Source organism: Ambystoma mexicanum, chromosome 13, assembly GCF_040938575.1.
Source record: "Ambystoma mexicanum isolate Mex_15411 chromosome 13, UKY_AmexF1_1, whole genome shotgun sequence".
Classification (NCBI taxonomy): domain Eukaryota; kingdom Metazoa; phylum Chordata; class Amphibia; order Caudata; family Ambystomatidae; genus Ambystoma; species Ambystoma mexicanum.
The window spans coordinates 146,285,764-146,299,287 of record NC_090938.1 but is presented as its reverse complement, the minus strand read 5'-3'; the positions used below and the strand labels follow the sequence as shown (position 1 = coordinate 146,299,287).

At 47.1% G+C, this 13,524-nt stretch overlaps 1 protein-coding gene across 2 annotated transcripts in view; it reads right to left on the bottom strand.

Moving 5' to 3' along the window:
- The window catches only part of NUDT3 (nudix hydrolase 3), a 387,485-nt gene extending 379,185 nt beyond the window's left edge, over window positions 1-8,300 (bottom strand). Inside the window, exon 1 of one of the 2 annotated variants that reach the window (XM_069633509.1) lies at window positions 7,334-8,300. In XM_069633509.1, the coding sequence (XP_069489610.1) occupies window positions 7,334-7,432 (99 nt within the window). In that variant the 5' untranslated portion in view covers window positions 7,433-8,300. The remainder of the gene's footprint in view (window positions 1-7,333) is intronic. The other variant, XM_069633508.1, reaches the window with a different exon arrangement.
- Window positions 8,301-13,524: the final 5,224 nt, after the last annotated feature.

Here is a 13,524-nt window from a genome sequence, read left to right as displayed (position 1 = left end):
TCCAGTTTCTGCCAAGCTCAGAGACCCTGCCCCTCCCAGCTTCTGCCAAGAGGAAGCTAGTTTACGGTCCCCCTAATAAACCATCTGCCTGGGCCCTGGAAGGCCCATTGTTCAAGAGGAAGCCATTTATGGCCTCCCCCCAATAAACCCTCTGCCTGGGCCCAGGACAGGCCTTTGTTCAACTCCCTGTAGCTGCTCCACCCCTAATCTAATCAGAGAGGTGACAACTCCTTTTGGCAAGGGGAAGAGTGGCTGAGCAGGTTTTAACTCCTGTGGGGTTAGATGTCAGGCAGAATTCAGTTCCTTAAGCCAGGCCCCAGCTAATGTCACTTCTAGTTACCCAGTTTTCTGCATTCAAATAAACTAACAATTTTTACACATGCAGCTAGAATGCTGATTCTAAGTTCAAAACTATGACATTTTAACAGTTACAAACTATGTGACACTCAAAAGTAGGTCACTCAGTTAATTTAAACATTTCGATTTTGGTGGTTTTAATCCAGTTTCAGTTAGGCTGCTGATATGCATAGCTCAGCCAGTTTTGTTATGAACATTGTTTTGGGCTCTTCATCTTCCCAGATTCAGTATGCACACATACTTCATTCTGCCAGATGTCCGCTGGTGTTCAGTGAGATTTTTGGATGTGTTGCAATGTTTGAAAATAGGCATTTTGAGCTGGCATTCAGAGAAACAAAAGGTGATTTTTAAAGTGCTTTCTAGCGAACAGGCACTACTGTTTTTCTCTTTGGCACCCCATTTCACTCATGGCTCTTCTGACCCAGCACACCCGCACCGGGGGGTGGCAAGTCAGGCGACCATTTTGGTGTGCGCACAAACTGCGCGGTTTTCATAGATTCTGGCGCACATGTGGGCTTTTTCGGCCATCTTGGATTTCCTAAGCCCACAGCACCAAATGTTGTAGCATCATAGTCCAAACGTGGGTCAGAACACCCAACAAGCTCTCAAATCATGGAGATTGTACATCTAAAACCTCATGCACTAGTCAAACCACGCGAAAGTGTGCCAACCACTACACAAATCTCACCAATACACTGCAGTGCGCACTTTCAGCACCACCAACCTCATGCAAGATTCCAATACCAACTGTTCCAAGAAATTGAGGAAAAAAAAAAGTGTAGCAATTTGCAAGTGTTCTACTGATGCAGCTACTTGTGTTGTCCCATTGGCTTGGTTGTGAGCAGCACACTGAATTAAGCCAAGTGGGAAACAAAATTTAAAACAAAAATAAAAAGAAAGTGGAACGTAACAGGTTCATAAATCGCAACATAATATACAGGAAAAGGTACACTGAACATCAGATTATTATTTAGTATAAGACATTGTAAAAAAAAAAAACGGAGGGATCTTCAAATTGCAACAGGCTACACGGAAGCAAACAGTCTGGACGCAATTGCCACATTAAAAAGATTTAGGAATGCACCTGCTTATACAGCCACGAGGTGGGAGTGAATCAAGACAAGATTTCGCAGAACAGGCATACCCAGGCTTTATTGGTTCGCAAAAATATGATAATTCTATAGACACCACGGTTTGAAATTAAGATGTGATGAGGAGGAGCAAAAAGCAGCGCCTGCACGCAAGGGTCACCTAGTAAGCAAAACCTGCCTCTGGGGAACCATGAACTGACATACTGTGCTGCACATCCAACTGCCACATGAAAAGAAAACAATCAGCCATTAGAGACAATCCATTGTGCTTTTAAGTGTCTTTTAGTGTGTGAATGCTTCTTTACATACTTTCCGAAGTAAACCACGTAACGTCTCAAGTTAGTATGCCACCAGTCGGTCCCTGGAGCTGGTGGTAACAAGCTAATCAGGGTCTGGTAAACTGGAATTACGAGCTAAATAGCCAGCAATTTTTAACCCTGCAACACCAGAACTCGAGGACTGGAGTCAACATGACTTTTCAAACTCACAGTAGCCAAGTTGGACACTGTTTTAGCATATATTAAGCAGGTTAAATTAACCAGTTTGCCATCTGCTGAAAATGCACTCACTGTGTTCCACTTTTCTCCTGCAGACCCAGAGTGCCTGGAAAAAGACCACCCGTTTCAGATCTATTGTCCGGGTATCAAGGAAGAGCCCTTACCCACCTTTACCATATAGGAGGCAAGGTTTGGACAAAGACTGTCCACGCTGTAGTAATTTCGGATGCCAACGTGACCAATACAATAAAGAACACCGCCTTTGACCTACTGGATGTACTGAATTGCCATCCAATTCCCAGTTTACTGCTCTTTGCCCATCTGATGACGTGAGTGGTAGAACAGTATGTAGAACCCAAACAACCCCTTTTGTACCTTCGAGAATGCGTTTCAACAGCACATGAAAGCATCTTGGGAGCATCAAAATACAGAACCTTTCAAATGATACAAGATGGTGCAGGTGTCATAACACTTAAGATATGAAAACCCCAAAGGTCATCACGCATATCATAAATTCTGCAGAAAACATGTGCTGGAGAAATTAATGGACTCATCTGGATGAAACGAGACTAAAATAAAAATCTGTTGGGTTACAGGAGGCAGAGCAAATTTGGGATTTGAGCTAGATATTTATACTGGACGAGGGACCCGTCTAAGAGCATTACATGAGCAAGCTCTTTATAGAAACGACAGCGTGGAGCTAGATCAGCCGTAGTACAGTCCTCTATAAAGAATCCATCAACACTGCAGGCATAAGGGAAAATATGGTGCGATTGTTCAAAGAGGACATAATGAGACCGATTTGTCAGACGACTATTCAAAAAAATAAGCTGTTATAGAAAAACTGGTAAATTGCTCTTAATAAAATGTGTCAATGTGGCTCAATCCTGCAAAGAGTTAAGCCATGCTTTTGGGGTGCTGAAATTCAGCAAAAAAAGCTCTGCAATGATGGAGTCCCTTCAAGTAGCTAAATAATGAGAAACCATAGGAAGAGCATTAAGGAACGTTGTGGAAAGAGGCATAGCTAGCAAAAATAAAACACATATGGTGTTATCTAGGGTACTTTGACCAGGCATGAAGCACAGAGTAAAGCGAAGGCAGTCAACAAGTGAACCGCCAAATCTGAACAATAATCCACCATAGGTGACCAGAAGAGTAAGGCTTGGAAGGGGCAGATCAGTGGAAGAGAAAGAAACATAAATCAAAAAATGCAACACACTGCCACGTGTTTAGCACATGCCAGACTAGGGATTGATGGTCTTAACAGTGTGCGTGGGGGGGGGGGCGGTTCTCTCTTTAGTGCTTGTTGCCACAGTCTTGAAGTACCAAAAGGGGGAGAGGCATCATTACAGACTTCAATGGTACTCATTTTAGCAACCATTCACCAGTACTCTCCCACATCTTGTCAATTCCATCAGCTGACGTAGCACCCCCAGATCACACCTCCGGATTTATTAGGATGAAAGTTTCATGAACGTATCTGATGAAAGAAGCATCACACAGCCATGTTCTGACTGACCATTACTACACAAGCATTTTACTGGAAACTGCTTTTATGGAAAATTGCTCGTCACTGCAGGCTTCTCTGCACTCCTCGCTTGATGATCCAACTGACAACACATGCACTTTTGCGAACACAATCACACACCTTCATCCCTTTAACCGCCGTCTCTGCACACACGCACTCATGTTCGTCTCTACTACTCCCGCTTTTCCTGCCCTCCCCACTAGTCACAGCCACCATTTCCCCACAGATCACAGTTTGGATTATCCCCGACAGGGTCACTCACAACACGCCAATAGCCAAACATGGATTGGTACAGTAGCAAGGCCACCAGTTGTAATGTGCACACAGCATACGATAACCCAAAAGAAAAAGGGTGGAGACACTGCAATCCTAACCTGCACGTTGCACTCATCCGTAAAGATTAAGTTCATAGCAGCCCCTATTACTCCAGCAAAACAGACAAAAAAGTTAAGAGCTAACAATTTCCGCGAAAAATGTTTGTATAAACGCCTAAGATTGTGCACGCTGCATCTATTTGCACAGATCCGCTCAGATTAAAAAAAAACACTAAAAATAAATAAAAGCTCTCATACAATTATTCTCTGACCTAAAGAAACCATTACTATAAAAATGGATCTTAATTTGCAACGTCTGGATTTCAAAAGAGATTTCTGCTAAATTAAAACAGATATATACTCCCCTAAAAAAATATCCCCATTGGCATTGGGAAAAACTACGCCCAACATCAAGAGAACAGGGAGCATTATACTCATCTACAGCCCAGATTGCACTCAAATTGATAGATCATCAACTAACCAACATAATTGCATATTACTAAGTTTTAAACCTGCAGCGACTGTACCACTGGATCCTCCTGCTGTAGTAATCTGCAGGCCACCGTCACCTTAGCATTTAAGAAACTACCTTTGTTCAGGACCACAAGAGTTTGAGAGGCAGTAACCTTATTCAATCTAAAATGTGCCTCACAAAGCGTCATGGTCACGTGACCCAAATACAGCACTGTGTTTAAAAAGAAATGCCCAAAAAGGCTGGCGATGAGACGCTTTGAAGATCAAATGCAATTAAAAGGCGCAAAGATGTGACACCCGATAAGATGATGTATGCTAGCAACGCTGCTATTGTCTGCAAGTGGCTAAGACATTGCAGCTGTGTAGATTTTGCTGAGAATTGAGAGTCAAACTGAGAGTGGCCGTATATAAAAAGGACACCCACACCCTAGCAAATGTGTTGCCTTGCATATTTTTTAGGTCAACGTATGCCACCAACATTGAGAGGCAATACAAAACTACCTATTAGTTTTAATTTTTTTTAAAAAAGGAGAGAATTTGAATCTTCACAACAAAAGCAAGTGTGGAGCTCTGTGGCGCAGAGCAGTTGAGGAAACTTGCTAAGTAGATGGGACTGGCATGTTCAATCTTCCACAAGAAGTTATAGGGCCACCTCCTATTTTAAGCACATTGCACATATGCTTCATACCATACGGTAGCCATAGGGCGATTACAGAAGGACAAGAGGAGCATACAGGACATAAAAAGGAACAGGGAATCACAAATTACCATTCACTGAACATACAAATTTAGATTCCTGGTCAACCGTCTCTATATCCAGCTTTCTCTCCCTAAATACATCCCTGCTAGAGTTCTTGGGTCCTCTACTTCCAACTCTCTGCAGGTCAAACGTTTCTTCAAGCAGAGAGTGGGAGGTAGATATCTTCCTTTGGCAGGAGCCTCCCTCTGGAATGGCCACCCAGCCCCCCCCCCCTCAGACTTTAGCCAGATCTTCTCAAGTTGCAGAAACTTCTCAATACTTTACTCTTCTGCTCCTCCTTCCCTATCCCGTGCTAATGTCCCTCTGCTGCTGCAACTGGTACCTTGTCCCTTACGAGCCTTAAATGGGCCAGGCCCTCCTTGACAGTCTCCCCGACAGTCTCCCCAGCATCCCTAACCCACACTTGCCCTCTGACACCCTTCCCAGACTAGCCTGAATCTGGTCCACCCCGTCTATCACACTTCATTCCCTTCCCCGTTTCTTCCCTGGCATTTGCCTTCCGTGGCTCCCCCTCAGCACTTGGCTTAGCCTCCTGAACCCCCCCTGAAATCCCCTAGCACAGCCCTGGCCCCTTTCCTCCACCCGCCCCAGCACGTTAAGAATGTCAAAAGGCCTAATAAGACCCTAAATGGTTTTTTTCTACCTATATCCCCAGCCCCCCTTTTGTCTTGCGGCGCCTGGAAATACTTGTATAAACGCCATACAAATGTCCAATAAACAAATTAATACACCACATACATACACAGTCCAACTTGTTTTGCCGTCACCAACATATTGATGGCAGGAGGTTGCCCAAAAAAAATATCAAACACAAGTCCTGCACACTGAAAACTAGGCCACGTGGGTTTATAGTGATAGCATCGAACGCAAAAGCATTAAAAAATGCATCTTTTTTTAATGGGGGTCCCCCCCAACCCTCGTTTTTTTACCCCTTAAAACCCAGTATAATAAAAAATAAAACCTTTAAAAAAAATATGCATTTTTCCATGCTTTTGCATTCGATGCAATCACTGGATACCGGATGGTGCATTGTACAAAACTGAATGGCCACTATTTATAGATGGCTTCAACGCCAGCTTGGGCAAGGGTTCGTTTAGGTGTGGAAAACTCTATCAGGAGTGACGCGGTTGCCCGCCTTTCAAGCAGGAAACTTAATATTCTGCTAATATCAATGTAGGGCTTAATTTCCAAAAGGTATGGGCTTAAGGTACGCACGTATAAGAAACAGTGCAATTAAAAGGTCAGTCATGCACTAGTGCTGCAAGTATTGCACTTCTTGAACTGGCCTTTTGTAAGAAATCCAAGCCAACGACTTAGTCTCTCTCGGGATCAAATAAAGGGTCCTCTGTGAGCTGATAAGTTACACAAGTGAAGAGTACTAATGGCGTGCAGGCCTCGCTGTAACAAAGTAAAGTAAACATCTCGGCAGAAAAATATACCCAAAAGAAGAAAGTGAAGTGGTAAATCTAAAATATATATATATATATTCTGTCAACAAAGAGGCTCCTTAATGATCAATGGGGCTTCCGTCCTTTTGTAAACTCTTGGAAGTGTCCTGGGTGAACAAGAGAAACTTTGTGAGAAGACTACTTCCGAGAAGTGAGGCAGCGACATAGTGTTACATTTCCTGGCCTCCCTATGGATAGGTGCCAGCCTGCTCAATCTCCTGAACCACCAGTGCGTGGTGGCCTCTGTCGCCCACTTTTCTCTCTCCAACTCACTTATTGCCAATTATCCCTGGCACGGAGCTCTGCACCACCGTGGTTTGTATGAATAGTAGTAGAAATGTTTTAAGCTGCAAGCTAATACGAGTGGCATAATAAGTCACTTGCCCCCTCTGGACGTACTCAGAGGGTGCAGAGATGGGGGCAGGAGAGAGGGGTGCTCTACACAGGGATATGGAGTGGGCATTCTCGTCATCCCCATTAACCCTCTACCATCCTATTAACCACACGGGATCTATGGTCACCAACCCTCACTGTTACTTCTCCATCTTTAGATGCACTCACCTCTGCTCCATCGCCTCTAGAAGCCCTCGCATGTGTGAACTCTCTAGTCCATCACTACCAAACCTCTTGCATCCCATGGCCATTTACCTTTAGATACTCACCCCCTTCCTCTACTACTTGTGTCCACGATCTAGTGTGCTTATTGCCTGAAGCCCAGGGCCTCCAACCCCACTGCTATGACCTGGGTATATCTCCCATCCTCCAGTTGATCCTTAACGCCATGTCCAATTCCTCGTACATGTCCCAAGACTGAGGTTCATTGGCCCCAATAACCCCAAACACGCTCGCAAGCCACAATTTTACCTCCTCCTCGCTCTCGCTCCTGAAGCATAGACAGGCCGCACGCTTCTTATATCCGTCCCCATCGTAAGTGCGGGTTTGATTGGATTTCAGCTTCATCATTCTACGACGGCGGGGGCAATATGAGGCAGAGGAGACCGACAGAACGGGGAGAGAGGGGCGCCGAGGGCTGTACAGGCGGGAGCGGGCACTGGAGGCGGCTGGTGGGGGGGGGGGGGGGCTAACAGGCCTGGTACAAGTGGTGGGCGGTTACAGGCACAGGGAGCTTTAAAGCGACTGCGAGAGGGAGCACAGAGTATCAAGAATGGCAGTAAAGATCAACAGCTGAAGACTTATGGGCAAGAGGGTGTCACGGCCCGGGCCTACCAAGGGCTTGGGGGGCTACCGGGGCGGGCAGTGAGAGGTTTGGTGGAAACGACAAGAGGGTGACAGGCTTGAAGGGTGGGAGGTACACGAAGAACTGGTAGGAGCACGTTGACAGGTGGGGGTGCGAGACTGACTGTCAAAGGTAGCGGGTCGTGGGGGTGGGGGGCGAACAGGCCGAAAGGTGGGGGTGCGAGGCCACCGGGGATCACTGGAGCCCCGTGGGGAGGCCTGGGGGCCCCGCTACAGGCTCGACCCTCTTCGCTACTCTCTCCGGCTCCTCTGCTCTCAGCGCCTCAGCCGCCGCCTTGTCTCCTCCGCCCGTTCCTCCTCGCTCAAACCCGCCATCTTGGGTCGTGCTACGCAAAAAACGCAGGCCCGAGAAAGGCAGCGCGCGGCCAGATACTCGCCGCAGCCTCTGCGAATCGCAGCTCATACGCTATCTGCCGCCTCCAAGGGCGTTAGTGAAGCTTCTACGCATTCCAACCAACGTAACCTGTCTTCTTGAATACAAGCCTTTGCGTTATTGGCGCACAGACGGGAGCTTTGAAGATCAAATGACAAGGGAGTTTACGACAAATGCGCAGCCGGAAGGAGGTACTGAGACGAGGTCTCTATGGAGACTATACGTTAAATACGCAAAACATGGCGACGTAGGGGAAACCCCCGCATTGGGCGAGGCTATGGGGCATGCGTACGAAAACAGCGTACTTGCCCGTGACACTACTTGTCAAGACAAGCACAAAACATGACTGCATACAAGCGTTATTATGTCCGGGGGGCGGGGGATCATTACAACTATTTAGTACTTTCGCTACCACGTTTCTGAGACGAGTCTGTGTCGCATGGTCGACTGCAGCTTGCTTCCATATGATAGGGATGCAAGACCGCTCTTTATAACTAGCATTAGTGTTCCCTGACTAGACAGCACTGCCACATCTTTTGTGACGCCGGAGAGTAGCCTGCAATCTGCTTTATTTTATCGCACCTGACAAAGGATAGTGCGGTTCATATACAGCCAGGAGGTTGCACTGCAAATTACATTTGCTTCTTTACAAAAAACATGCAATTAGATGACTACGTCCTGCTAAATCGATAGATTGACACCCCGAGATTAGACCATGTTTAAGAATTCTCTAGCAATACATGAAAGCACCCTATTGTCTCTTGTTTTAACACCGTAGATTATATGATAGTGTCCGTAAAATTTGAGTGCTGTTTCCAGCCTCTTAGTGTACGGCATCGTCCCCACCCCGAGTCCAGACGGCTGAATAAGTCCCCACATAGAAAGCCAGAAGTGCCTGCTGGGCACTGCATCACATGGGTTACTGATGTTCCCTGCCCCTTCGTCGAAGTGTCAATTTTTTTTTTTTTTTTTTTTTTTAGTATACAGTTGTAGGCATGATTTTGTATGTTTGACCGAAATATATCCTGCAGAAAAAAAGAGATTTACCAGGATACATAAAAAAAAAATGCCAGGATCCAGTAAACACACATAAAATAATGTTAACACATCTACAATCTTCTCCACAGCAGTTTTGTAAACGTCCACGAACCCATATGCCATCCAGCAGGAACCAGTATTAACCGTTTAGAAGCTGTTTATGTGGGTGACTTCGGGAGATGTAACTTTCTCCATAGGAATACATTGGGGCTAGAATGATTAAAAGCGGGAGAACGTGAAAAATTACAACATTTTTCACTGAAAAGTTGGGAGTCTCCCACCTAAATGGGGAGGATTGGCATGTATGCCAAGGTCACTGTCATTCAGCATATTGCTTTAGACAGCAACTCTTCCCAGGCGTTTCAGAAGAACAGCTCTTTCATCCTTGCAAGTCTTGGCTGTTCGCACTATATGCATGGTGTAAAATAGTATTTTGTGAGCCTCCATCTTGTTATTTTGCTGGGAGACAAGCAACAGGTGTAAAGGCTTTGCTGGTGGGGCCTCTACCTATTTACACAGCGCTGGCACGCGCTGCCAAGGCTGCCCCAGGCAGGAGTTATCCCAGGCAGCAAGGCAGACGCAGCATGGGCAGGCTCCCCAAGGCGGGAGTTACTATTTTGGTATGCCGGGAGGCTGGCATTACACCCTTTGGGGAGGCCAATGGTGGGGCCTCACTAGCCTCTGTTGTGCCTTGCTCCAGCTCCAAGCAGGAGCAAGCTTCACTAGGGCCGGGGAGACCGTATTCCTTGCGGGAGAGAGTTTCTCCACCATGCTCCACCATGCTCCACCCTCTTGTGCCTTGCTCCAGCTCCAGGCAGTAGCATGCTTTACTAGGGCCGGTAAGACCAGCTTCCTGGCAGAGCGTAGGCTGTGTCCCCTCTGGCCTGGTGCGAACACCCAGTACGGGAGCGAGCTTCATCATGCTGGCAGGACTGACCAATCCCCTCTAGTACAGGATTGGCGGGGCGCTGGATCCCATCCTCGTCACCAGTTGTTATATTGCTGGGGGACCAGCAACAGGTGTAAAGGCTCTGCTGGCAGGGGCTCTGCCTAGTTATGCAGTGCTGGCATGCACTGCAGAAAAACACCTCAGGCAGGAACCAGAGATGGTTGTTTGACTGCCGAGCGGCTCATTTTCTTCTTCTTGCTAATAGATTTTATCCATCAGCAGTGATTTTTCGATACCGATGCTTGAGCCTCATTACTCCATCTTCTCGGGTTGAGTATGTAGTCGTGGGTTAGGATTCTTCGTGGCCTGTGTGGATTTGTCTCAGCAGGGCTGGTTTCACAGGGTCTTCGCGACTGCCGAGCGGGTAGCCACTCAGCCCTTTAATTGCCTTCATCACATGGTCTGTGCCACGTTTGACACAGCACGAGCCCCGGCAGGGCTTACGTTAAAACACTTCTCTTTGAACATACAAAGCATCAAAACCGGGTCTTGTCTATAATTTAAAAAAAAAAAACCTGCAACCTATACAAAATAATCTGACAAACTTCTTATGAAAATCATCAAGGTAAGATTTAGATCAAAATACACAAAGTCTCAAACAAATTAATGAATGCCCTTTGATTTGCCAAATGATTAGACAGATAGTTTCAAATGTCGGTGTCTAGCGAAAGTCCACTTACTGCTTAAAGATCTTTCTGCAGAACTGACCCCTGTCATCTCTCTTTCATAATTCTTCCAGCAATGAGGGATATCATGCAATGACTCTCCACCAGAAACTTGATGCTCCCCTGATTTTAAAGCAGATAACATTGCTTTAAAGCCAGTGGCATCAAGAACGCATGCCATCAAAATACTCCCCCTTATTTTACACATCCGCGGGCACCTGCAGGTAACCCCGCTTCTAAATTCGCACAGGCCCTTTGACTCACAGCTAAAATCACATGAAGATATTACACTAGTACTGATTAATTTTGCTACTGCTCATACTAGCATCTTATTGTGGTTCTGGCTGCGCCATGATTAAAACTGTTAAGAGTAAGATAGCTCAGTGAGTTAAAAAATGTTTGCATCAGCGATCTGTGTGCAACTTTCAGTAATATGTTCAAATCCAGGTGGGGCCGGCTTATTCCTTCAACATTCAGTCATTCGTAGCATTCTATTAAATTGCTCAATAGTAACAGCTATTCTTGCAGCACTTAAAAGTTGGATGAACGAGGCATGAAACGTTAAAAAAAAGCATGGCCGAATGGCACATTCCTGTGCAAACTGAGGCACTCGTGCAGTTTAAGTGGGCGTGTAAACCTCTTAACAAAAAGCAAATACAATCGAATAGGAGACAGGTCATAGGAACATAGTGGATTTCCAAAGCCCTTTCTGGCATTACGTTCCACAGTTTTCATATTAAAAAAAGTCTACGTGAGTGAAAGCATGAAAGCAGGGCTATTGCCTGGATGCCGCACGAACATAGCTATTAAATAACATTTCCCCCCATTCAGTAACCGGCCACAGCCAGTTCTTTCACATACCCAGTGTAGGGTATAGTAGGCCTCAAATTAATTCGGTCCTCTGTGCCTCACAAAGGGTTCCAGATAATATTTTGAGGTGTGATTTGTTTATCCTCTGCTTTTCAAAGTTTGGAGTAATAGTATATTTCAAGGATTAAACAAATAGTTCTTGGCAACTGGATTACTTTCATTTAAAGTATTAAACCATGAGATCGAAGATGTCCGCCAGGACAAGGAGACGTGTTTAGGTCTCTCTCTGCCCGGGCCGCGACAAGCACATCAATAAAGCCGGACAGGTCAGGCAAAGGGAACGAAATCTTCTCTGCGCAAATGTGACCAGCACCCGACTCACCCCGCACCCAAGAACCGACCCTCCGATGCGGCGCACAGGGAAGCGGGAGCTCGTCGGAGGAGAGACGCGGCTGCCCATCCCCCTTCGGAGCACCTTGCGGGCCTCGGCGCAGGAGTGGGGACCCGCGGGGAGACGTGGTGGCCGCGGCAGCGACCAGGCATTGCAGGGCACCCGGAGCCGCTCACGAGCGATGCGCTTCGACCCCCGGGGCTGCAACGGTCTTGCTGCCCCGAAGAGCCAGCCCCCAGGAGAGTGCTGGAGCGGGGGAGCAGAGGAGAGGAGTGCGAGGCCCAGCGGCCGGGAGAGCGGGTCGCTTGGGCCCAAACACCACCATCGCCATCAGTCGCCCGGAGGCGCTAAAGGTGAGCGCCCCCACCCCCATCTGCAATAGACTGTGGAAAGCCATAACCTCTGGAGGGGACATTGCCACACAAAATCTCCCAAAGGGGCCACAGAGAGAGCGGCAGGGGCGGAGAAGAAAAAAGAAGAAGGGAGCAAATAACTTGGGTGCCCCCCCCCCAAGGAGGGGGAAAAAAATAAAAAAGAAATAATAAACTAAGCCTCGTGGCGGAGTGAGGGGGTGACTGGCAACAGGCCCCCCCCAGAACACTCTAAAGAGACTTCAAACAGGTGGGGGGCACCACAGAAAGCTCCCTCTCACCGTAAATCTACTGCCCCCAACCAAATCCACGCTAACAAGGAGGCGGAATCAAGGGGTAATAAGCAGAAGGTACGGTCCAGGAAGGATCACAAGGCGCCCCCCCCCCTCCACCCCGGAGGAGGCAGCTCATCAGGTGGGTCATGTCTAAAACAAAGGGGAAGGGAGGCTCTACTGCTCCGAACTAGCAGACTTCCAAACAAGACGCAAATCTGGTGCAGATGTGGTCGACAGAATCCCAGGTACATACCAGAAGAAGGGCACAGGAAGACCCCCTAGAGGACCACATCCACCCCAACGTTGGCCAACCACCTCCATCAAGGGATGATATGCACTATGGTTCATGGAACTACAAGATAAGTTTATGGCCACGGTCCAGGACCAATTCACTACGATGAGAAATGAAATGAAACAAGTGGTCCGAGAGGTAAAGAGGGATGTGGCCAAACTGGAAGAGCGGACAGACACGATGGAGAGAATTGTCCAGAACCTAGAAGATGAAGCACAGCAATACAGCGAGACACAGGAACACCTGGTGCGGCTGACCCACAACCTGGAGATCCAATGTGAAGATCTCGAGAATCGGTCCCGTAGATCCAACATCTGTATAAAGAACATGGCGGAATCGGTACTCGATAAGGACCTCAAATGTGCGGTCCAGGAAGCGTTCAGAGACATTCTGGAGGAGCAAGAAGCGGATGCCATTGGGATTGACAGGGTTCACAGAGTGGGGCCGAAAAGACCAGGGGCACCCGGGGGAAAGACCAAGAGATGTGTTAGCAGCCCTCTCCTATTACCCACAAAAAGAACAAATCTTAAAAAGAGCGCGACAACTGGACCACATTAGGATGAATGGGACAGAAATACATCTGTACCAGGATCTAGCCTCGGTGACCTTACAGAAAAGAAGAGAAATGGCACTG